This window comes from Mytilus californianus, unplaced genomic scaffold (assembly GCF_021869535.1).
Source record: "Mytilus californianus isolate M0D057914Y unplaced genomic scaffold, xbMytCali1.0.p SCAF_21, whole genome shotgun sequence".
In the NCBI taxonomy this organism is placed as follows: domain Eukaryota; kingdom Metazoa; phylum Mollusca; class Bivalvia; order Mytilida; family Mytilidae; genus Mytilus; species Mytilus californianus.
The window spans coordinates 4581985-4605927 of record NW_026262670.1 but is presented as its reverse complement, the minus strand read 5'-3'; the positions used below and the strand labels follow the sequence as shown (position 1 = coordinate 4605927).

Below are 23943 nucleotides of genomic sequence, written 5' to 3'. Positions count from 1 at the left end.
TGACATAGATACCTGTCACAAAGGATCTCATAACCTCCATAATAAGTATTGATATAGATACCTGTCACAAAGGATCTCATAACCTCCATAATAAGTATTGACAAGGATACCTATCACTAAGGACCTTAAAACCTCCATACTAAGTATTGACATGAACATCTTTCACAAAGGACATCGTGACCTCTATATTATTTAAAGTATTGACATAAATACCTGTCACAAAGGACTTCATAAACTCCATAATATTTATTGATATAGATACCTGTCACAAAGAACCTTTTAACCTCCATAACCAGTCTTTACATAAAAACTTGTCACAAACTTTTAGGATCTCATAACCATCATAATATGAATTGACATAAATACCTGTCACAAAGGATCTCATAACCTTCATAATAAGTATTGATATAGATACCTGTCACAAAGGATCTCATAACCTCCATAATAAGTATTGACAAGGATACCTGTCACTAAGGACCTTAAAACCTCCATACTAAGTATTGACATGAATATCTTTCACAAAGGACATCGTGACCTCTATATTATTTAAAGTATTGACATAAATACCTGTCACAAAGGACCTCATAACCTCCACCATGAGTAAGGGGTTGATGATTACGAAATCTTTCAGCTGTGGAGTATCAAAGTAAACAATCTTCCCCAGTGAGTGGTGGAAATTTAGGAAATCTTTGAGTTGGTCTGGGGACAATACAGACACCTTGCTTATAGCATTTAATTCTTCAACATCCTCCAATGACAAGATTTGTTTTCCATCTGCCACGAGCTCTGCAATCTCGAGTTCTAGGGGAACACAAGCGTTGGGCATCTTCTCCCCCCAACAAGGATGTTCAAAAGTAAGTTCTGTGATGGCTTTCTTGAGGACTTCAATTTCTGGATCTGTGTTATCCCTTGCATTGACAAATATCCGTTTTGTTAGGACTAGATGGTGTTGTCCCTCATGGTCCTTGAACAATTCCTCTACTCCATTGTACAACTCCTCACGCCTGGACTCCACATCCTCCTTAAAAGTGATAATTTAAGATGACCTTATCCTTCTTTTTAAAATTACAATTTTTCTTAATGATGATAGTAATCAAAGCACTGTAAGCGCTGTAGGCAGTTAACCGAAAACCAAGGCAAACGTAATTATGAAAACTGTGGCAGTGTTGCTTCAATTTTTTTTTTAAGATTTGAAAGAACAAACATTAAACATTCGTATATTGTACATTTATGTTTATTTAATGAATTTATTATTAAGGCAAATTAACTTATATTTAATCAAGGTTTTCAAAAGCAACGCATATATCAATGTTTATTTTTAACAAGTTTAATGGTGAGTCTACAGTGGTACAAGTTCACTATGATTGCAGTTGTTCTAATTGGTAGTTAACTTTGGTACCAGTTGACTTTTAGTGGTACAAGTTGACGTAGTACGAGTTTGTAATTGTATGAATGGACTTGCTTCCCTGGAAGGAACACTGAGTTTGGGTTCTACAGTAAAAAAGTTATGAGACACAAATCAGACAAATGTTTACTACTACAGGGATCAAATGTGAGGTATGACTGCCCTGCCCATAGTAAATGTAAATGAACCCCACCTTCACCCCAAGTCCATGATGTCACTTCATACCAAGTTTGGAATAAAATGACAGGTGATTATAAAACAGTTGGTTAAACATTCTTGGGCTTTACACTGCTTGAAAGATTTAGATGTTTTCTTTAAAATGAGCCATAAATGAAAATTAGGCCCAGAAATAATTCAAAAAATAATTAAAGTAAATTCAATTTACCTAGACTCATTTTTTGCATCAATAAAATTTCATAATAAGAAATAATTGTAACAGGATGCTGTTACGAAGTCTCCCAAACAAAGCTCCCTTAATTTGTCATTCCCATGGTCGCCTGACATTGTGCAAAGTCCAGTACACATTGGTTTGGTCTAGTAAAGTGATATGCATATGTGACGCCTAGGAGATTGACCCTGTATGTCATTCAAATCAGGCATAAATATGGTTTAGGAGTGTATATCTCAACTGTTTACAAGTTCTCAAACAGGAGGGGGTTGGTTGACCCCAGGGACTCCCCCTATATTTCATTTGATTTGTTATATTGTCCCATACATGAATATATACGGTTTAGTGGTGGGGATCTCGACCGTTTACAAGTTCTCAAACATGAGGGGGTGGGGTGATTTCCGGTTTTTCATTCATAAAATAACAACAAGTTCAGTGATAAACGGAATAATTTAATTAAAGAAAGGAATTTAAATGTGCATACATTTAATTGAAATCAATTAAATAATCACAATCTCCTTAAACTTAAAGAATATCATGATTAACAATACTTTCGTTTAATCGGACTTTATATCATCAGAATCAAACGAACTTATGTTTCGTGTAAGTCAAAATTACCGCCAACTTAAGACTACATGTGTACTATATATAACTTTATTTCCTCTATCATAGAGATTTGGTGTACATGAACAATATTCCTGCGCATTTTGCCATTTGGGAAATATATAAGACTTGTAATTACAGATTTTCTGCGATGAAATATTTCATTCAATTGTTCTTTGACATCTTAGCCAAAAGCACTGGGGAAAATAAACTACGTACGGATTTCTATTGAGCACTATTTCCTATGTGCAACTTCAAATATTATGGGTCGTTTCGACGATCATTTAAGGTTATTCTGGTCATATTTTTTATATTCCAGAATTAAAAGAATGAAAAAAATATCCAATTAGTTATAAATAACATATTAGCCTGCTAGATTACAACAATGGCATTTTTTTCAGCATTCGTTGGGAAGAACACAAATCTAGGGTGCTAGCATAAGGCAGCTTAACTGCCTAAAAATACCAAGGACTTAACAAACAATACATATTTTCTGAGTACTTATTTACTTTTTAATACAATACAATGGTTAACAAGATTCAAGACAAAACTTGTATCTTACCCCTCTGTTCTATTTTTAACCATGTTGGCCATCTTGCTTGGCAGGCAGAATATTTTATAAACTAATTACCATAATGATGATTGTGGCCAAGTTTGGTTAAATTTGGACCAGTAGTATTGACTTATTTGGATATCTCATTCTGGTCTAATTAATAATTTTTGCTCATTAAAGTTTCTCTCATACTGTAAATGTTTACTAGATATAGATAATAGGCAAAAATGAAAAAAAAAATGTGATAAAATTTATCATTAAAGGGCAATATTTCCAATAAGGAGTCCACTGTAATTTCTGGCCATGTTGACTGATTTGTAGATCTTTTCTTGCTGATCATTTATGCTTTTAAAATGAAAGTTTATTTCTATTTATTATACTTTTTAAGATATAGGCAAAAACGCAAACAATTGGTAAAAAATCCTCATGAAAGGGCAATAGCCAAATAACGAGTCATCTGACCATTTGGCAATGAGTCATAATTGTAGATCTTTTTATACTGATAATGCTCATTAAAGTCTCTCTCTATCTGCTATTGTTTTCCAGATGATAGGCAAAAATGAAAACAAAAAATGGTAAAAAGTCATTTAACCCCTTCGCCCCAATCCCGCCTGTAGTCATGATGGCGACCACCATTCTGTGATGGCCCGTATGACCCGCCATACTTATTTGGAACTGCCCCCACTGAACTGTTTTGACAGCAGGGACTTCAACCATGCAATTCATGATCCATAAACTCTTCTCAGATATCTGTTTATGAAAATATGGTAACTTTAATGGCCTTTTAAGAGTTCAAAATCCGAAAAACGTGAAAATTAGCCAAAATCAGGTGGGGGTGGGTGTCTTTTGATGGCCACTACATAATTGGTATGGGTTGTAGGCATAAGCTAATATCATAAATACATGAGTAAGTGGTACAGAAACACAAGGAAGTATAATATGGCCACAAAAAATCTGGTCTGTAAAATCTAGGTCACCGTTTTGTCAGAAATCCGTAAAAACGGACATTTAGGCAGGATAATAAAAATTCTCCAGCAAGACACTAAAGTCACATTTACTTCCAGTTAGTATGGATAGACTGCTGTCACTATAAAGTAATACTTGAATGACCAGGAAACACAGTTTCCTCTATGTTCACCTCTCAAGGTCGTATTAAAATAAACTAGAGGCTCTAAAGAGCCTGTGTCGCTCACCTTGGTCTATGTGCATATTAAACAAAGGACACAGATGGATTCATGACAAAATTGTGTTTTGGTGATGGTGATGTGTTTGTAGATCTTACTTTACTGAACATTCTTAATCCTTACAATTATCTCTATCTATAATGAACTTGGCCCGGTAGTTACAGTGGAAAATATTTTGTAAAAATTTATAAAAATTTACAAAATTTTTGAAAATTGTAAAAAATTGACTATAAAGGGCAATAACTCCTTAAGGGGTCGATTGACAATTTTGGTCATGTTGACTTATTTGTAGATCTAAATGCTGTACATTATTGCTGTTTACAGTTTATCTCTATCTATAATAATATTCAAGATAATAACCAAAAGCTGCAAACTTTTCTTAAAATTACCAATTCAGGGGCAGCAAACCCAACAACGTGTTGCCTAATTGGTCTGAAAATTTCAGGGCACATAGATCTTGAACAATTTTATCCTTATCAGATTTGCTCTAAATGCTTTGGTTTCAGAGATATGAGCCAAAATATGCATTTTACCATATGTACTATTTTTTAGCCATGTCGGCCATCTTGGTTCGCGGGCGGGGTCATCAGACACATTTTTTAAACTAGATACCCTAATTATGATTGTGGACAAGTTTGGTTAAATCTGTCTTAGTAGTTTCAGAGGAGAAGATTTTTGTAAAAGATTACAAAAATTTACGAAAAATGATTAAAAATTGATTATAAAGGGCAATAACTCCTTAAGGGGTCAACTGACCATTTTGGTCAAGTTGACTTATTTGTAGATCTTACTTTGCTGAACATTATTGCTGTTTACAGTTTATCTCTATCTATAATAATATTCAAGATAATAACCAAAAACAGCAAAATTTTCCTTAAAATTACCAATTCAGGGGCAGCAACCCAACAACGGGTTGTCCGTTTCAACTGACAATTTCAGGTCAGATAGATCTTGACCTGATAAACAATTTTATCTCTGTCAGATTTGCTATAAATGCTTTGGCTTTCAGAGATATAAGCCAAAATCTACATTTTATCCCTGTTCTATTTTTAGCCAAGGCGGCCATCTTGGTTGGTTGGCCGGGTCACCGGACACATTTTTTAAACTAGATACCCCAATGATGATTGTGGATAAGTTTGGCTCAGTAGTTACAGAGGAGAAGATTTTTGTAAAAGTTAACGACGACGGACGGACGACGACGCGACGGACGCCAAGTGATGAGAAAAGCTCACTTGGCCCTTTTTTCAGTAGGGGTGGGTTAAGACCATGTGGGCCAGGTGAGCTAAAATTAATATATTTTGTTAAATTGATATCTGGCATCCATAAAAACAGATCCCAATTTCATAATGTGTGCAATCTTTCTGTGAAGACCTTTTAGAAAGTCTAAGGGATCTGGATTGAAAACTGTAGGCGGGGTTGATTTCACAATTAAAGTACTTTAAGTTTCCATACCTGCCTGCAGACAATGAACATACTATTTGGATTTTATCTTATATTGTACTAGTACACCAGATATCACTCACCTTGTACATTTGTTGTAAAGTACACCTGATATCACTCACCTTGTTCATTTGTCATACAGAACACAGGCTATCACTCACCTTGTACATGTGTTGCATAGTACACCGGCTATCACTCACCTTATACATTTGTTGTATAGTACACCTGGTATCACTCACCTTGTTCATTTGTCATACAGAACACAGGCTATCACTCACCTTGTACATGTGTTGTATAGTATACCGGCTATCACTCACCTTGTACATTTGTTGTACAGTACAACGGCTATCAATCACCTTGTACATTTGCCACATGTGGAGCAGGATCTGCTTACCCTACCTGAGCACCTGAGATCACTCCCAGTTTTTGGTGGGGTTTGTGTTGCTAAGTCTTTAGTTTTCTATGTTTTGTCATCTGTACTATTATTTGTCTGTTGTCTTTTTATTTTTGGCCATGGCGTTGTCAGTTTATTTTCGATCTATGAGTTTGACTGTCCCTCTGGTATCTTTCGTCCCTCTTTTGTTGTACAGTACACCTGATATCACTCACCTTGTTCATTTGTCATACAGTACACAGGCTATCACTCACCTTGTACATGTGTTGTATAGTACACCGGCTATCACTCACCTTGTACATGTGTTGTATAGTACACCGGCTATCACTCACCTTGTACATGTGTTGTATAGTACACCGGCTATCACTCACCTTGTACATGTGTTGTATGGTACACCGGCTATCACTCACCTTGTACATTTGTTGTACAGTACAATGGCTATCGATCACCTTGTACATTTGTTGTATAGTACACCGGCTATCACTCACCTTGTTCATTTGTCGTACAGTACACCGGCTATCACTCACCTTGTACATGTGTTGTAAAGTACACCGGCTATCACTCACCTTGTACATGTGTTGTACAGTACACCAGCTATCACTCACCTTGTACATTTGTTGTATAGTACACATGACATGACTCACCTTGTACATTTGTTGTATAGTACACTGGCTATCACTCACCTTGTACATTTGTTGTATAGTACACCTGATATCATTCACCTTGTACAGTACACCGGCTTTCACTCACCTTGTAGATTTGTTGTATAGTGCACCTGATATCACTCACCTTGTACATTTGTTGTATGGTACACCAGCTATCACTCACCTTGTACATTTGTTGTATAGTACACCTGATACCACTCACCTTGTACATTTGTTGTATAGTACACCGGCTATCACTCACCTTGTACATTTGTTGCACAAAATATTGAAGATTAATGCTACTTACTCTCAATACAGTTAAATGTATTCTAAGGTTACATTAGCTTATAAATGCCAAAGATAAATCGTAAATATATTTGTCTATTGTTGATAGCTGTATGTTGACTGCTAAAGTTCTTTGGTTTTTATGATGTTGGGCTGCTGTCTTACTTACCAACACAAATATCTATTATTAGTCATATGAATCAATTAAATTGAGAATGGAAATGGGGAATATGTCAAAGAGACAACAACCCGACCAAAGAGCAGACAACAGCCGAAGGCCACCAATGGATCTTCAATGCAGCGAGAAAATCCCGCACCCCCGGGGGTGGTCCTCAGCTGGCCCCTCAATAAAATTGTGTGCTAGTTCAGTAAAAATGGATGTCACACTAAACTCCAAAACATATAAATGAACTAAAATTAAAAAACATACAAGACTAACAAAGGCCAGAGGCTCCTGACTTGGGACAGGCGCAAAAATAGAAAGAAACAATTATGACCCATTGAACAAGAATTTTGCCATGAGTTAAAATTAACCATGTCATATTAAATGAATAAAAGACAATCTGAATCTTTAATTAAGAACTATAAATAAATAACTGGACATGGGAAAAGATTGACTTGATCAGCCTCCTGTTTATATCTAAATTACTTACCATTGGTACTTTGTCTTTCATGGTTACAATTAATTAAGAACATTAAATAAATAAAAAGATTGGTACTTTGTCTTTATGGGTGGCAACAAACAAGATCTAAGGACTGCCTGTATTAAAGACCTATCTATATCTTTTTTACTTACAATTGGTACTTTGTCTTTATGGGTGGCAACAAACAAGATCTAAAGACTGCCTGTATTAAAGACCTATCTATATCTTTTTTACTTACAATTGGTACTTTGTCTTTATGGGTGGCAACAAACAAGATCTTTGGAATGCCTTCATATACCACCTTACAATATGTTAGGATTGAGTTAACCCAATGTTGTAGAAATACTGAAATATAAAAACAACAAAAATTAAATAGAAGTTTAAAAAAAAGGTGGCTGACAGATAATTTTTGACGAAGGAAATCCATTTGAAATAAAAGACATCTACTGTCCCCCGCATTGCACATATTTTATCTGGCCAAGGTCCAAGGTCAATTTCTAAAAAGAAAAACACTTTTTATGTTCATTAATTTTTTTTAAAAATAAATTGGAGGAATAAAGACTTGACAGCAAATGCAATGCAATTTCCGATATAGTTAATATTTCCAAGAGGCATAAATCATTAAGTATATTTGATCATCACTTATTTTCAAAATTTTCCAAGACATTGCTAATATAAATCTGATATCAATTTCATAAAAATCTGTCAAGAATTGTACACATGAGAGCACTTACAATAAAATTTTCCAATATAATTACTCTTTCCTCTGGGCATTACTCTTTTAAAAATAACTGATCCCCACTGACTTTCGAAATTGTCCAAAATATCGTTGATATAAATCTATGATGTAAGTTTTGTTTACATCTGGTAAGAATTGTACACCATTTTCTGATATAATTACTCTTTCCAAGGGGCATAACTCTTTTAAAATTATTAATCGGCACTGATTTTCGAACTTGTCCAAGATATGGTTGATGTTAACCTATGATATAAGTTTCATTGAAATCTGAAAAGAATTGTACAAATGAGTGCACAATCGATGCAATTTTTTTAATTAATGTTTCCAAGGGGAATAACTCTTTTAGAAATAGTTCATCAGCACTGATTTTCGAAATGGTCCTAGACATTTCTGATATAAAGCTACGATATAAGTTTTATAAAAATCTTGCAATAATTGTACACATGAGAGTGCTAACGAGACGGGACGAAAAGACAGATAGACAGATGCCCAGTATGTCTATATCCCCCAAAACACTTTGTGCAGGGGACAATTACATATATTACCCATATTTCTTTTGAAATTCTAGCACTAAAAGATGTTTCACAAACGCTAAGTTTCTACCATAATTGTTTTCCAATTTCACAAAAATAATTTTTTATCAAGGTCAGAATCAATTAAGAAAAATATATAAAAAGTTGAAATAAAATGCTCTGCAGGGCGCAGCTTGATATGACCGCAGAGGTCGAACCCTGAACAGTTTGGGCAAGTATGGACACAACATTCAAGCTTGATACAGCTTTGCATTTGGATTGTGATTAAATATTTGACACAGCATAGGTTTCTGACACAGAATGAATGTGGTCTAAGAACTTAAAAATTTTAAATTGGACATTCACCTATTATGGTCCAATATCCAAAATCTAAATACATGGTTAGATTCAGCATATCAAAGAACCCCAAGAATTCAATTTTTGATGAAATCAAACAAAGTTTAATTTTGGACCCTTTTGACCTCAATGTGGACAAAGTTGACAACGGGGCCCAAAAATCAAAAATCTAAATACATGGTTAGATTCAGCATATCAAAGAACCCCTTATATTCAATTTTTGTTGAAATCAAATAAAGTTTAATTTTGGACCCCGATTTGGACCAACTTGAAAACTGGGCTCATAATCAAAAATCTAAATACATGTTTAGATTCAGCATATCAATGAACCCTAAGAATTCAATTTTTGTTAAAATCAAACTAAGTTTAATTTTGGACCCTTTGGACCTTAATGTAGACCAATTTGAAAACGGAACCAAAAATTAAGAATCTAAATACACTGTTAGATTCGGCATATCAAAGAACCCCAAGAATTCAATTTTTGATGAAAACAAAGTTTAATTTTGGACCCTTTTGACCTCAATGTGGACAAAGTTGACAACGGGGCCCAAAAATCAAAAATCTAAATACATGGTTAGATTCAGCATATCAAAGAACCCCATGTATTCAATTTTTGTTGAAATCAAACAAAGTTTAATTTTGGACCCCGATTTGGACCAACTTGAAAACTGGGCTCATAATCAAAAATCTAAATACATGTTTAGATTCAGCATATCAAAGAACCTTAAGAATTCAATTTTTGTTAAAATCAAACTAAGTTTAATTTTGGACCCTTTGGACCTTAATGTAGACCAATTTGAAAACGGAACCAAAAATTAAGAATCTAAATACACGGTTAGATTCGGCATATCAAAGAACCCCAATAATTCAATTTTTGATGAAATCAAACAAAGTTTAATTTTGGACCCTTTGGACCTCAATGTGGACCAATTTAAAAACGGGGCCCAAAATCCAAAAACTGAATACACGGTATGATTCAGCATATTAAAAAACCCCAAGAATTCAAGAATAAAACCCCATTGAAATTGGTCAAGAAATAAGCAATTTATACGAAGTATCTTCTCTTGCACAATACTGTGCAATTAAATATTTCTTGCTATTGCGCAATACTGTACAATTGACAATTTCTTGCTATTGCGCAATATTGTGCTATTGGATATTTCTTGCTATTGCGCAATACTGTGCAATTGAAGATTTCTTGCTATTGCGCAATACTGTGCAATTGAAGATTTCTTGCTATTGTGCAATACTGTGCAATTGAAAATTTCTTGCTATTGCACAATACTTATTATATAATAATTTACACATCCTGTTTGGTGTGTATCTCCTACCATATCATTATTATTTGCTTTTAAATATAAATCAGAAATAACCAACTTAAAAATGGAAAATTTTAAAAGAAAAAAAAAGGAAAAAAAAGAAAATAAATGAAAAAAAAAAAAATGTCCCCCCCCCCAAATTTTTTTAACCCCCTTATGATTCATCACCCCCAAACTCAATCCCAGCCTTCCCTTTGTGGTATGGTACCTTGCAGTACAATTTCAGAGAGATCCATACACTTGAACACAAGTTATTGTCTGGAAACTAGAAAAATGTGTTTTTTGGCCCCAAATTCCTAAACGTTTAGGGCAATTACCCCCAAAATCAAACCCAGCTTTCCCTTTGTGATATGGAACCTTGTAGTAAAATTTCAGAAAGATCCATACACTTACACACAAGTTATTGTCATGAAACTAGAAAAATGCTTGTTTTTTGTCCCTTTTTTGGCCCCTAATTCCTAAAATTTTGAGGCAATTACCCCCAAAATCAATCCCAGCATTCCTTTTGTGATATGGAACCTTGTGGTACAATGTCAGAGAGATCCATACACTAACACACAAGTTATGTCTGGAAGTTACAAAAATGCTTATTTTTGGCCCCTAATTCCTTTACTGTTGGTACCATAACCCCCAAAATCAATCCCAACCTTCCTTTTGTGGTATTGAACCTTGTGGTAAAATTTCATAGAGATCCATTCACTTAAACTAAAGTTAGAGTGCGAAAACCAATGTGTCTTCGGACGACGCCATACGACGACGACGCCAACGTCATACCAATATACCACCACAAAAATTTTTTTGCGGTCGTATAAAAATTGGAAGATTAGCTGAAGACAACTTTGTTTTAAATGGTGCATATTGCAAATAAATTCTATTCGGTTATTTTGATTTGTCTTATAACTTAAGGCTGGTCAAGTTTTCTCATACAATCTTGTTACCCACTAAAACAGATTATTATTAAAGAAGAAATAAGTTAGTTGATTTTGAAGAAATACAACATACACCCAGTGTATTTAGTTTTGCTACATGTATTTTGATCACTAGTTTATATGATACTATTAGTTACATAGTGTGCTAGTGACCTAATACAATATATATGGGGTCAGTAAATTTCATATGGGGTGAGAGCGAAGCTCGAATCCCCATATGGAATTTACTCATCCCATATATATCGTTTTAGGTCACTAGCACACTATGTAACGAATTTATCTTACCGACTATCTTAACATGTGGTATTTAGACTAGTGGCCTATCAAAGTGATCAAGTCTTCAATACCGTTAGTATTAAGAACCTATACTTCCATTGGTCTATACAAAAACAAATGCCAACAATAACAACTTGTTAGCTTTAAATGATCTTAAATGTGTTTTATGAATTTATTTCAATAGTTCATCATCCATATCTTCCTCTGTTGAAACCTTTAAGATTTTTCCTCAACACCGTGTTGTTTTTATAAAGGGACGTAACACCATTACTAACCGTGTATTGAAATAAGCCCCGCCTACTAACCCAATATGGAATATACACGGTCTCCACGTGGTTGCTTTTAACCAATCATATTCCTAGAAATGTATAGGAGGTAAGATAAAAAATTGTCTTGTAATTTTTTTTAAGTTTTTTTTTTCTGTACTGACCAAATAAAATTACAATGTGATATAAATAGAAAAGTCTGCCGCCACATCAAAATGAACTGGTATAATTCTCAAATTTCAAAGTTGATGAAGATTAAATAAACAACAGAGGCTGCATATTTATACATCATGGATAGCACTGTGCGATTTAAACTGGTTCTATATTATTAACATAATTTTGTAATTATTATATAATATTTGCTCTGACAATATGTGTCACTTATTCAGTTTTGATGATTTTTTATCACTAGTAGTTTTTTTGTACAGCCATATTAATTAATCAATGAATGATATTTTTTTTCATGGAGAAATTCAAAGTTTCAAAGATGTTGAATGAACTCCACAGATAACAAAGCTATGGTAACTATTCAATGGGACAGTACACTTTGCAAAAATTTAAATAACAGGTAAAATCCAACTTTTTCTTAGGAAAGCTTTGATTGTTTTCACAATATCAAAGTACGTATTGTCACAGTAACCCGGCAGCCTTGTTTTTACTGCTGATAATGTAGATGTTGTTTAACACAGTTAACAACATATGATGTTCAATATGAGTCTTTGTATTGTAACTAACATGCAGTACCTGCTGGGGTTGGTGTCATGTGCTGCCCTGGAAAACACAGAACATCTGGGACTAGCTCATGCAATTGTTTGCTTCCATCAAATACCACGAGAAACAAAGCTCTGAAAGTCATGAAGGTTTGGTGTGTGGTATAGTAGACATACTGTCCACCGAAGTCCCAAAAAATCAGTCTTCCAACTTTCATCTTATAGTCTCCACTCTTAAGGACTTTTTCCATTTTCTTTCTTATTTCTTCTCTTGTCATTTTCGATTTCATGTGCGTTTTCACCTCTGGTCTTCTCTTGGACACACTGTCAGACATTTTAGGTGATAAAGATTTGGCTGCTCGATGCTGTTGGGAGGGGCCACCTGTCATCACTTTATCATCTCTTCTAACAGGATTTGAACCTGGTAGCTGTTTCTCTGGCTTTTCTGATTCTTGTCCTTCATTCTCTTCTACTGAGGTCATTAAAACCTTATTGTAAACAACATCCAATGCATCATACGTTTCTGTAAAATATTATATTGCTTCAATAGATAATATTCAAAAAAGATTTATTCTGGTTTAATAATGTGCAATTGTTATACTGATACAATCTTTTTTTTTAATAATCACCAACAGACATGCTAAAGGCCAAATGCATTGAATGATTGTTAACAAAAACTTAACATGCTTCAAGAGAATAAATAAGGTCCTTATATGTCGTACTGTCTTTTTAGCAAAGACAAAAACTACCATTTTGTCTGTTTTATTCCTGTATTGTAACTTTGGTTGATCAGCAGGAAATTCAGGAATAAATTGGAAGCTAGAAATGATTTAAGTTAAGTTTATTAAGAAGGATCATTTTAAAATGTTTGCAGATAAAAAGCAATGGCAGTAAATGAACAGACGAAAAAACTCAAAAGTTATGTTAATAGCTTATAAATATTTATATGCAATGAATACATTATAGTATTCGAAAATTGTACCGAGGTCATCACTAGTTTGTCTACCATTGTGGAATATCCATCCCCCAGATGACCACTGATAAATTCAAGTTGTAGTATCTACAATCATGTCCTCTTTATTGTCCACGAATATTACATCCCCAAATGAGACTATTACAGACTTTGTGCATAAATAAGCAACACAAATGCATACTTGCCAACCCTCCCGTTTTGAGCGGGAGACTCCTGCACAAACGACGAAATTCTGGAAATCTCCCACTTGCGGGTCCACTCCCACGCGGGAGTATAGAATCTCCTGCTTTCGGATATTTTTACCTGGAATAACCCATGTTCGTAATTCTCTGGCTTTTTCATTACTTTCAATAAAAAATAAATAAACAATCAGTGATCATTTGAAAACTTTTATCAGTAGTTGTTTGATACATAAGTAATCGAAATTCATTTCTGCTATGCCAACTCCAACAAGATAGAGGTCTTTGTCTGGACCAAGCTACAGTGTAAAAAGAAAAAATAAATAACTGCAAATCGAAATGTCAAGCAGATTTGAAAGAAAGATTTAAAATTTTTACGACCAAGTTCACTTGGCAAAGAATCTTTTTGCACATCATGTTTAATCATCTTTTTGATTTCTTCTGGATGTCTGTACGATGTTTGAAAGCATGCTGTAAGTGTGAGACTCACAACAAAATCCAAATATGGAATGTTATGAGTTATGAGACTCAGAGGTATTGAAAAAGGCTAAATAAAACCCCACCTTGTATATATTATAACCATGGATTGAAGAAATAAAGTATATTTATTAACTCTTTTTGGTGTTTTGTAGATGAATACATAAACAGGTCATATATTTAACTTGAAAATGTCGTTTGCGCAAAATATCCCCCTCAGCTGTCATAGCTGAGAGGCAGATCTCCCTCTTTGAAGGTTTCAGAGGTTGGCAGGTATGCAAATGTGTCAGATATTCCACAACGGTAGACAAGCTAGTAATGGTGTCGGTGAAAGTTTTGAAGGGATAACTTGGAGATACATTCTGAATACTCTTCACATTTATGGTCTGCCTGTAAAATAACTTGGATGTACATTGATAATGAATGTTGTACCTATTTAACTTGGAAGGTATTAGTAGAATTACAATAAGAGTAACAAACAGCAAATTACTGAAACAAAGAGTTAAATGATTGTTTTTAAAGACTGGGCGGATGATTTAAATACTGTGGATTCATTTATTTTCGTGGGTATCAATTTTTGTGGATAGAGAAAAAAAGACGTTTCGTGGTCTACATGAATTTGTGGATCGCTGATTACAAAAAAAAAAAATCAGATACGTAATTCGTTGATTTCTTTTTGATATAGGAGATCATATAACCTCCTTGGTTTGATCAATAATAAAACAAACAAAAAAGAAGGAATTCATTGAAAAAGTTTTTAATTGTCAAAATCCTCGCTTGGTCATTCTTGGTTAAATATCCCCGTACTTAATCCTATTGAGTTTTAATCACCAGTAAACCAAACTATGACACAGTAATTAACAACTTGCAGTTATTTTCCATGAACAGTTTTAATCAATTTTAAAAAGTAAATTATCAGTGATATTCCATATATTTATTATTGATTTAATCAAAATACTTGTATCTTCTTTCATTAAAAACACGTGTTATGTTACAATGTTTATCGCTAGTCAACACTATACTAGAACTGCATAACATAATCGGAAATAAACATCCGACTCCATACACATTTCTCGGGATTATTCTTCGTTGAATTCTTAAATTCGTGGTTCGCTGTGACCCACGAAAATTGGTATACCACGAATAAAAATGAATCCACAGTACTTCAATGAGTTTATCTTAAGGAAGTTCGCTACTCAGTTTCAAAATAACAAGCTTTTCATAACACTAGTATATATCGATAGTGGATTAATAAAGGAACCAAATGAGCGAGAAAAAAATAGGTCCGTGTGCTTGTTTTCGAGATATTAGCCATTTATATTTTGGCGGGAAAATGTTCTCTCTTAATTTTTCTTAACTTTATCATTGACAAGTTTAAGTTTTCAAAAACTATTAAAAAACAACAAAGACTTTTACAGATGACTTATAATTATCATGTAAAAGATTTATAAAAAGAAAGATGGGGGTTAATGGGCAAATTTTTTTTCAGGTTTTCAAATTGATAAAACCAGAGGATTCCGAAAATCTGACAAAAATTCCATAACATGACAAGCAAACATCCTTAAAGTTATGCAATGAATATTCGTATTGAATATTTATAGATCCTTTATGGCAAGTCATTCCATAATAATTTTGTCAATTCATAAAAAAACATGCTAATTGAAGTACCCAATTAATGTGCTAGGATTTATGGACATAATTTGGTACAGTAATTTACATGCTTAACTTTTTAAGTTATAAAGATTACCTGATTCTGAAGCTAATAGAGAAGTGGAAGATACAAAAGAGATATTTAAATTTAAAAGAAAAGTTTTAATATTGAACGTATTCCTACCTGGATCAATATAAATCCAGCTTTTAGTCTCAACATCAAGGCCACAGCGACCTTCTATAAGGGAAATCCCATCGGTAGGATGTCTTCTTTCTGGGATGACATCACCTGCCAAGAGCTTGACAAGACTTGATTTCCCAACCCCGAATTGGCCTGTTACCATACAGCGCATGTCATAGGAATCATACGTTCCACTGCCAAGTAACCTGTTTAACATAGCAGACTTTTTCTCTGTGTGGATTGGATCTGTAATTATGACTTTTTCTATAAAAATATCGTTTAGTCCAAGTTAAATAAAAAAATTTCCAAGACTTTAAAGTTTTTTTTTTAATAGTTGTCATAAACAACCCATTAAAAATCTATGTCAAACATCATGGTTTGTTTGATTGTTTGTTGTTGTATCTAAAAGGAATCTATGGAAGTCATATTGAAGATCAGCTTAGAAAAGTGAATGACAATAAAATTTCAATTGTTAATGAACAATTGAGAGGTCTTTCCTTTCCCTTTCATACATTCAAATAGTCCAAGTTCCATAATGATTTGTTCACTGAATTAAAAGTTTGTTTTCAATATTTTTCATAAACAAATCATTAAAAGTCTATGTCAAACAGGGATTGATTGATTGTTGTTTGTGTAACGTCCAGTTATCTACAAGAAATCTATGGAAATCAAACAAGGAAGTCATATTGAAGATCAGATGAAATTTTGAACAGGAAACATTTTTATACTTACATGTATCTAGCTAAAAAAATTGAATAACAATAACATGTATGTTACGTATGTCAATTGTTCACGAACAACTGAGTTGTATTTTCATGTTGTAAAATATACATTCAAATAGACGCAGGGTGCATTAAAAGCGTTTAAAAGCACACACAAAAAAAACTTAAAATAGGGTCAAAAGCACACTTCATTATATAGGTTGTGACCTTTGTCAAGGTAGTCAGTCCCAGATGCCATTGTATTAGACCCCATGAGTCTAGTACATTTAGTTTAAGAGTTTTACCTAATAATGTCTTTTCAAAAATTGTAAATGGAGTTTGTGTCACTTGAGGAAATGTCAAATCGGAAGTCTTTAGTCAGAAAATAACAAAGTTGCCCCTTAATTACACAAACATTTTCCACTATCCAATACTTCTATGACTATAACGGTTTCTGAGATTATAAATCCCCTAACAAAGTTTAAAGTCAAAGGTCAATTTTAACCGAAAAATTTCAAAGATTTAATTTGCTACAAAATCACTTAGCCATTTTGGATGGCAGGCAGATCATCATCAGACACATTTATTGAAACTACATACCCTAATGATATTAAATCGGACAGGTTTTTGTGTATTGCTATTTTTGTTTCAAGGCTTATCTAGAAAAAAGAAAATTATCACAGAACAAATGTGCAAAATGTATTGTATTTATGGTCTAACAGTCTGTTTGAAGCAAGTGAAATATGAGGTTCTTTCACAATTGAACACCTTAAGTTCATAAATGGCATTATTGTCTATAGTAGATATCGTATTAACATGACACTTAGGGAAATGCCTTATAATTTATTAAGCTTATATCTGACATGTCAAGTTTAAATCAAAATTGATCACATTTTTTTATTCTATTAGGTCTGGGAACATAGTTATCGTCCTTTGATTTTCGCTGTGTACATATATAGTCCATCAAGCGTGCAGAGTCTGACAGTGATGTGGAAAAATTCCGACTCGTACATTTGACCTTTTGTTTCTTTGTTGCTTGTGGACAAGTAAAACCGAATGTTGCTTGACAAAATTTGCCTAAGTCGTTTCAGAGGAGAAGATTTGTGTGAAAGATTACAAAAATTTACAAAAAAGGTTAAAAATTGACTTTAAAGGGCAATAACTCCTTCAGGGTCAATTGACAATTTTGGTCATGTTGACTTATTAGTAGATCTTACTTTGATGAGCATTATTGCTGTTTTCAGTTTATTTATATCTACAATACTATTCAAGATAATAACCAACAAGAGTGCACACGCTGAAATGTCTCGCCTACTATACTGACCATTGATTTGCTGTTTATAGTCCTGCATATAAAGTTTTACTAAAAGTATCACATTAACATTTATGATCCAAGAAAATGAGGTCAAGGTAAGATAAACCAAGCCGAAAAAAATACATGTACACCTTTAATAGACTCATTCCATACACAGAATATAGATGACCTTTGCTTATAGTATACAAGAAACAGACCAAACCATGGAAATTCTATATTGACCAATGAACCATGAAAATGAAGTCAAGGTCAGATGAACCATGCCAGACAGACATGTACACCTTACAATCATTCCATGCATCAAATATAGTTGAACTATTGCTTATTGTATCTAAGAAACGAAGGTAACCAGGAAAACTGAACATTGAGCAATGAACCAAGAAAATGAGGTCAAGGTCAGATGATACCTGCCAGACAGACATATACACCTTACAATCCTTCCATACAACAAATATAGTTGACCTTTTGCTTAAAGTTTAAGAAATACAGACCAAAACACAAATATTTAACATAGAGCAATGAACCGTGAAAATGAGGTCAAGGTCAAATAAAACCTGCCAGACTGACACATCCATCGTAAAATATTTCCATACACCAAATATAGTTGTCCTTTTGCATACAGTATTAGAACAAGAGTGCACACGCTGAAATGTCTCGCCTTCTTTACTAACCATTGATTTTATGTTGATAGTCCTAAATATAAAGTTTTACTACAAGTAACACATAAACTTAACATGATCCAAGAAAATGAGGTCAAGGTCAGATAAATCAAACGAGAAATACATGCACACCTTACCACATTCAATAAACCAAACATAGTTGACCTATTGCTTATAGTTTCTAAGAAACAGTCTTAACCAAGAAAACTTAACATTGACCAACCATGAAAATGAGGTCAGGGTCAGATGAACCATGCCAGACAGACATGTACACCTTACAATCAATTTATGCATTAAATATAGTTGACCTATTGCTTATAGTATCTAAGAAACAAACTTAACCATGAAAACTTAACATTGACCAATGAACCAAGAAAATGAGGTCAAGGTCAGATGATACCTGCCAGACAGACATATACACCTTACAATCCTTCCATACAACAAATATAGTTGACCTTTTGCTTAAAGTTTAAGAAATACAGACCAAAACACAAAAAAATTAACATAGAGCAATGAACCGTGAAAATGAGGTCAAGGTCAAATAAAACCTGCCAGACTGACACATCCATCGTAAAATATTTCCATACACCAAATATAGTTGACCTTTTGCATACAGTATTAGAACAAGAGTGCACACGCTGAAATGTCTCGCCTTCTTTACTAACCATTGATTTTATGTTGATAGTCATAAATATAAAGTTTTACTACAAGTAACACATAAACTTAACATGATCCAAGAAAATGAGGTCAAGGTCAGATAAACCAAACGAGAAATACATGTTCACCTTACAATCATTCAATAGACCAAACATAGTTGACCTATTGCTTATAGTTTCTAAGAAACAGTCTTAACCAAGAAAACTTAACATTGACCAATGAACCATGAAAATGAGGTCAAGGTCAGATGAACCATGCCAGACAGACATGTACACCTTACAATCAATTAATGCATTAAATATAGTTGACCTATTGCTTATTGTATCTAAGAAACAAACTTAACCATGAAAACTTAACATTGACCAATGAACCAAGAAAATGAGGTCAAGGTCAGATGATACCTGCCAGACAGACATATACACCTTACAATCCTTCCATACAACAAATATAGTTGACCTTTTGCTTAAAGTTTAAGAAATACAGACCAAAACACAAAAATTAAACATAGAGCAATGAACCGTGAAAATGAGGTCAAGGTCAAATTAAACCTGTGAGACTGACATGTACATCATAAAAATTTCCATACACCAAATATAGTTGACCTATTGCCTATAGTATTAGAAAAAAACACCAAAACTCAAAAACTTAACTTTGACCACTGAACCATGAAAATGAGGTCAAGGTCAGATGACACCTACCAGTTGGACATGTACACCTTACAATCATTCCATATACCAAATATAGTAGACCTACAGCTTATAGTATCTGATATATGGACTTGACTACGAAAACTTAACCTTGTTCACTGATCCACAATCAGGTCGAGGCAAAGTGAAAACTGTCTGACAGGCATGAGGACCTTGCAAGGTATGCACATACCAAATATAGTTATCCAATTACTCATAATAAGAGAGAAATTAACATTACAAAATATCTGAACTTTTTTTTCAAGTAGTCACTGAACCATGAAAATGAGGTCAAGGACAATGAACATATGACAGACGGAAATTCATATCATAAGGCATCTGTATACAAAGTATGAAGTATCCAGGTCTTCTACCTTCTATAATATACAGTTTTTAAGTAGTAAGTTAACGCCGCTGCCATCACTATCCCTATGTCAAGCTTTCTGCGACAAAAGTCGCAGGCTCGACAAAAACTGCCAAATTTCCTTACAATTAATAATTCAGGGGCGGCAACCAAACAAATATTTCAGGGTAGTTTCAGCAAAAAAAGTCATATACAGCATTTTGGAAGCCCAGCGTTGATATATGTATATGATATAATGATATAAAGTTAAAAAAATACCTTCTTTCTCTAGTCCAACAGTCACACCTGAAGATTTCTCGGACATAACAGACTGAAAAAAAAATGAGGAATATGCACTAGTACAATGCTTCACATTATATAATATATACATATCGAAAAAAAAAATCATATTTTTCACACAAATGTGTGGCCCAGAGTAATAGAGAGATATAGCTTAAAGCTTAAGTGTACAGGTTGTTTTTGAATTTACTTTTTATTTATTTGCAAGTTTATTGTGAATGTACCTTTGAACTTTATATATCCTCCGCTTTCAAATATTTGGCTTTGAGCGTTCCTTAGAAGGTAAATCCAGAAAAGCTTTTGGACAATAACCATCACTGGAAGTTAACCAATTAAATGTTCACCCCTTGTTTTCTTATGTACAAGCTTTAGTAACCATGTAACCTTAAGTTTCCAAAATATTCTATAGAAACATCAAATAAAACAAGAGTGTGGCCATAGTACACAGATGCCCCACTCGCACTATCATTTTCTATGTTCAGTGGACCGTGAAATTGTGGTCAAAACTCTATTTGCCATTAAAATTAGAAAGATCATATCATAGGGAACATGTGTACTAAGTTTCAAGTTAATTCGACTTCAACTTCACCAAAATCTTCCTTAAATAAAAACTTTAACCTGAAGCGGGACAGACAGACAGGCGAAAGAATGGACACACAGACAAGAAAACATAATGCCCCTAGGTGGGGCATAAAAAAGAATGTGGCTTTGAAACACCAAAGATACATGTTTATGACTCAGAAATTTTTTAATGCAATTAAATGTAGGATTAATTTCTTAAAACTGTCAAAAGCAAGGGACTATTTTTTTACCCTTTTTTGTAAGCAAGCGGATGTGACGTACTATGATTTGGTGGTATTACACCTAAAGACTTTGTTGTTGTATAAACTGAATGTGATTTTTTTTCCTTTATAATACTGGTCGTTTAAAGCATTACTATCAAGTTTTGTCATAATCAGTTTAATAGTTTGAGAAAAATCTAGTATAATGTAAGAGGACATCTACAGCGATTCAAGCAAAATTTCTTCAAAAAAATCAAAATCAAACTGCATCATGACATGGTATAATATAGTGTGGACCAATAAATGATCAAATATTGATCTCATCTGCATACAAACAGTTGAATATGATGCAAAAGGTGACTCTAGGATGATAAATATCACAAATGGACCTGTTTATCTTCATTATAGCAAAATAGTTACACCTTTATATTGTTGTATCAAAACAATAAGCATGACGTAAAAAAACCATCCCAAAAATAACAAACAACCAGAATATGAGAAAAATTTTTTGACCTGTCAGTCATGGGACTGACAAAGTAAGATTATATGTCAGTCCTACAAAATTTTTGCCGGTCTTACAAAATCTGTCAATTTTATCACTGGGAGTTAACCTATTACCCCTTTTTTGACTGTGTGCAAGCTTTTGTAACCATGTAACCTAAAGTTTCTAAAATATTCCATAGTAACACCAAATAAAAAAGTGCTTTGAAACACACAAGATATATGTTTACGACTACGCAATTATAATTATGATAATCCAGAACAACTATCACTGCTGTGCAGGGGACAACAAAGTATTCAATTATTGACATATTGTGTAAAAAATCTCATAAATAATAAAAGTACACACTTCCTGTAAAACCATTCACCATCGTGCAGGGGACAACAAAGTATTCAATTTAAGACATACTGTCAGTGTAAGAATCTCATAAATGATATAAGTACACACTTCCTGTACAGTTTGTTTATTATTGAAGAAATCACATACCAATAAATTCCTGAATTCGAAATGGCAGCTTAGCTTAGTTACAGGCTGGTAAAGCATGGAATTTAGCGCCTCAAATATTTTATGTTGTTAAATCGCAATCTTGATAACGAATAAATTGTATTAGAATTTGAAATTTTTAGTTGGACTTAAGAATGTTAAATGTTTACTCTCCTGGAGTATCTTGGTTTTGTGGCATTTGATTTCTTATTCCTTCATGTTTTGTAAATTATTTTGCAATTGATTTGTTCCAATTGTAAGCATTTGTAATTCAACACCACATGTACCTGTAAGTATTCCATCACTTCTTTATACTGCCCCTCTTCTTCTTCTGCTGCTAAATCGTATGGAGTCTTACCCTGAAATACAGATTCATCTTTATATTGCTTTTATCTGTTAATAACAAAGAAGACTTCTGTAACACATATCTTACAATTAATAGGACCAGTAACAGCTGGGTGGTGTTTTATTTTACAGATGCTAACCATATTATTTTCGTCTATTAACTACAACTGATGAGACAACATTCAGATTATTTTTCAAAAGAATTATTTGATGACTTTAAATAGGTTTTTAACTCTTTTTTTAAAGCATATGAATAAAAGCTCTATCTGTCAACATTTGGTTCTTGTAATTTTCTTTGCAGTTTGAAGATTGATAAATGTCTTCATAAGGGTGTGGGACTTTGGAGAGGTCTACATTTTTAGCTATTTTTTTTAATTTTTTGGACATATTATTCACAGTTCTTTATATTTTTGCAGCCCATTATTTTCTATCAATTAACAGCTTTGCCCATTTCTCTCCATTCCTTATGTTTTGTTTCTTCCAGTCATTATTTTATGAACTGCCTTCCAAACCATCTTCTATTCTGAATTTCCTACTCTACCCTCCTATATCAGTACTCCCCACACCCTTCTATATCTGTGTACCCCATCCACACCCATTTATGTCAGTATACCCCATCCACACTCTCCTATATCTGTATACCCATCCACACCCTCCTATATCTGTATAGCCCATCCACACCCTCTTATATCTGTATACCCCATCCACACCCTTCTATATCTGTATATTCCATCCATGCCATCCTATATCTGTATACTCCATCCGAACCCTCCTATGTCTGTATATCCCATCCACACACTCCTATATATGTATACACCATCCACACCCTCCTATATCTGTATACCCCATCCACATCCCGTATACCCCATCCACATCCTCCTAAATCTGTATACCCCATCCACACCCTCCTATATCTGTATACCCCATTCTAACCCTCCTTAATCTGTATACCCCACCCACACCCGCCTATATCTGTATACCCCATCCACACCCTCCTACATCTGTATACCCCATCCACAACCTCCTATAAATGTATACCCCTTCCACATCCTCCAATATCTG

General features: G+C 33.8%; 1 protein-coding gene across 1 annotated transcript in view; it reads right to left on the bottom strand.

The window, feature by feature from the left end:
* LOC127731839 (uncharacterized) overlaps nucleotides 1-23943 on the bottom strand; it is a 94626-nt gene that overhangs the window by 16272 nt on the left and 54411 nt on the right. Inside the window, exons 4-9 of the mRNA XM_052240685.1 lie at nucleotides 22824-22895; nucleotides 20749-20800; nucleotides 16112-16354; nucleotides 12683-13171; nucleotides 7779-7885; nucleotides 568-1021 (exon numbers count right to left, since the gene is read on the bottom strand). Coding sequence (XP_052096645.1) covers nucleotides 568-1021; nucleotides 7779-7885; nucleotides 12683-13171; nucleotides 16112-16354; nucleotides 20749-20800; nucleotides 22824-22895 — 1417 coding nt within the window. The remainder of the gene's footprint in view (nucleotides 1-567; nucleotides 1022-7778; nucleotides 7886-12682; nucleotides 13172-16111; nucleotides 16355-20748; nucleotides 20801-22823; nucleotides 22896-23943) is intronic.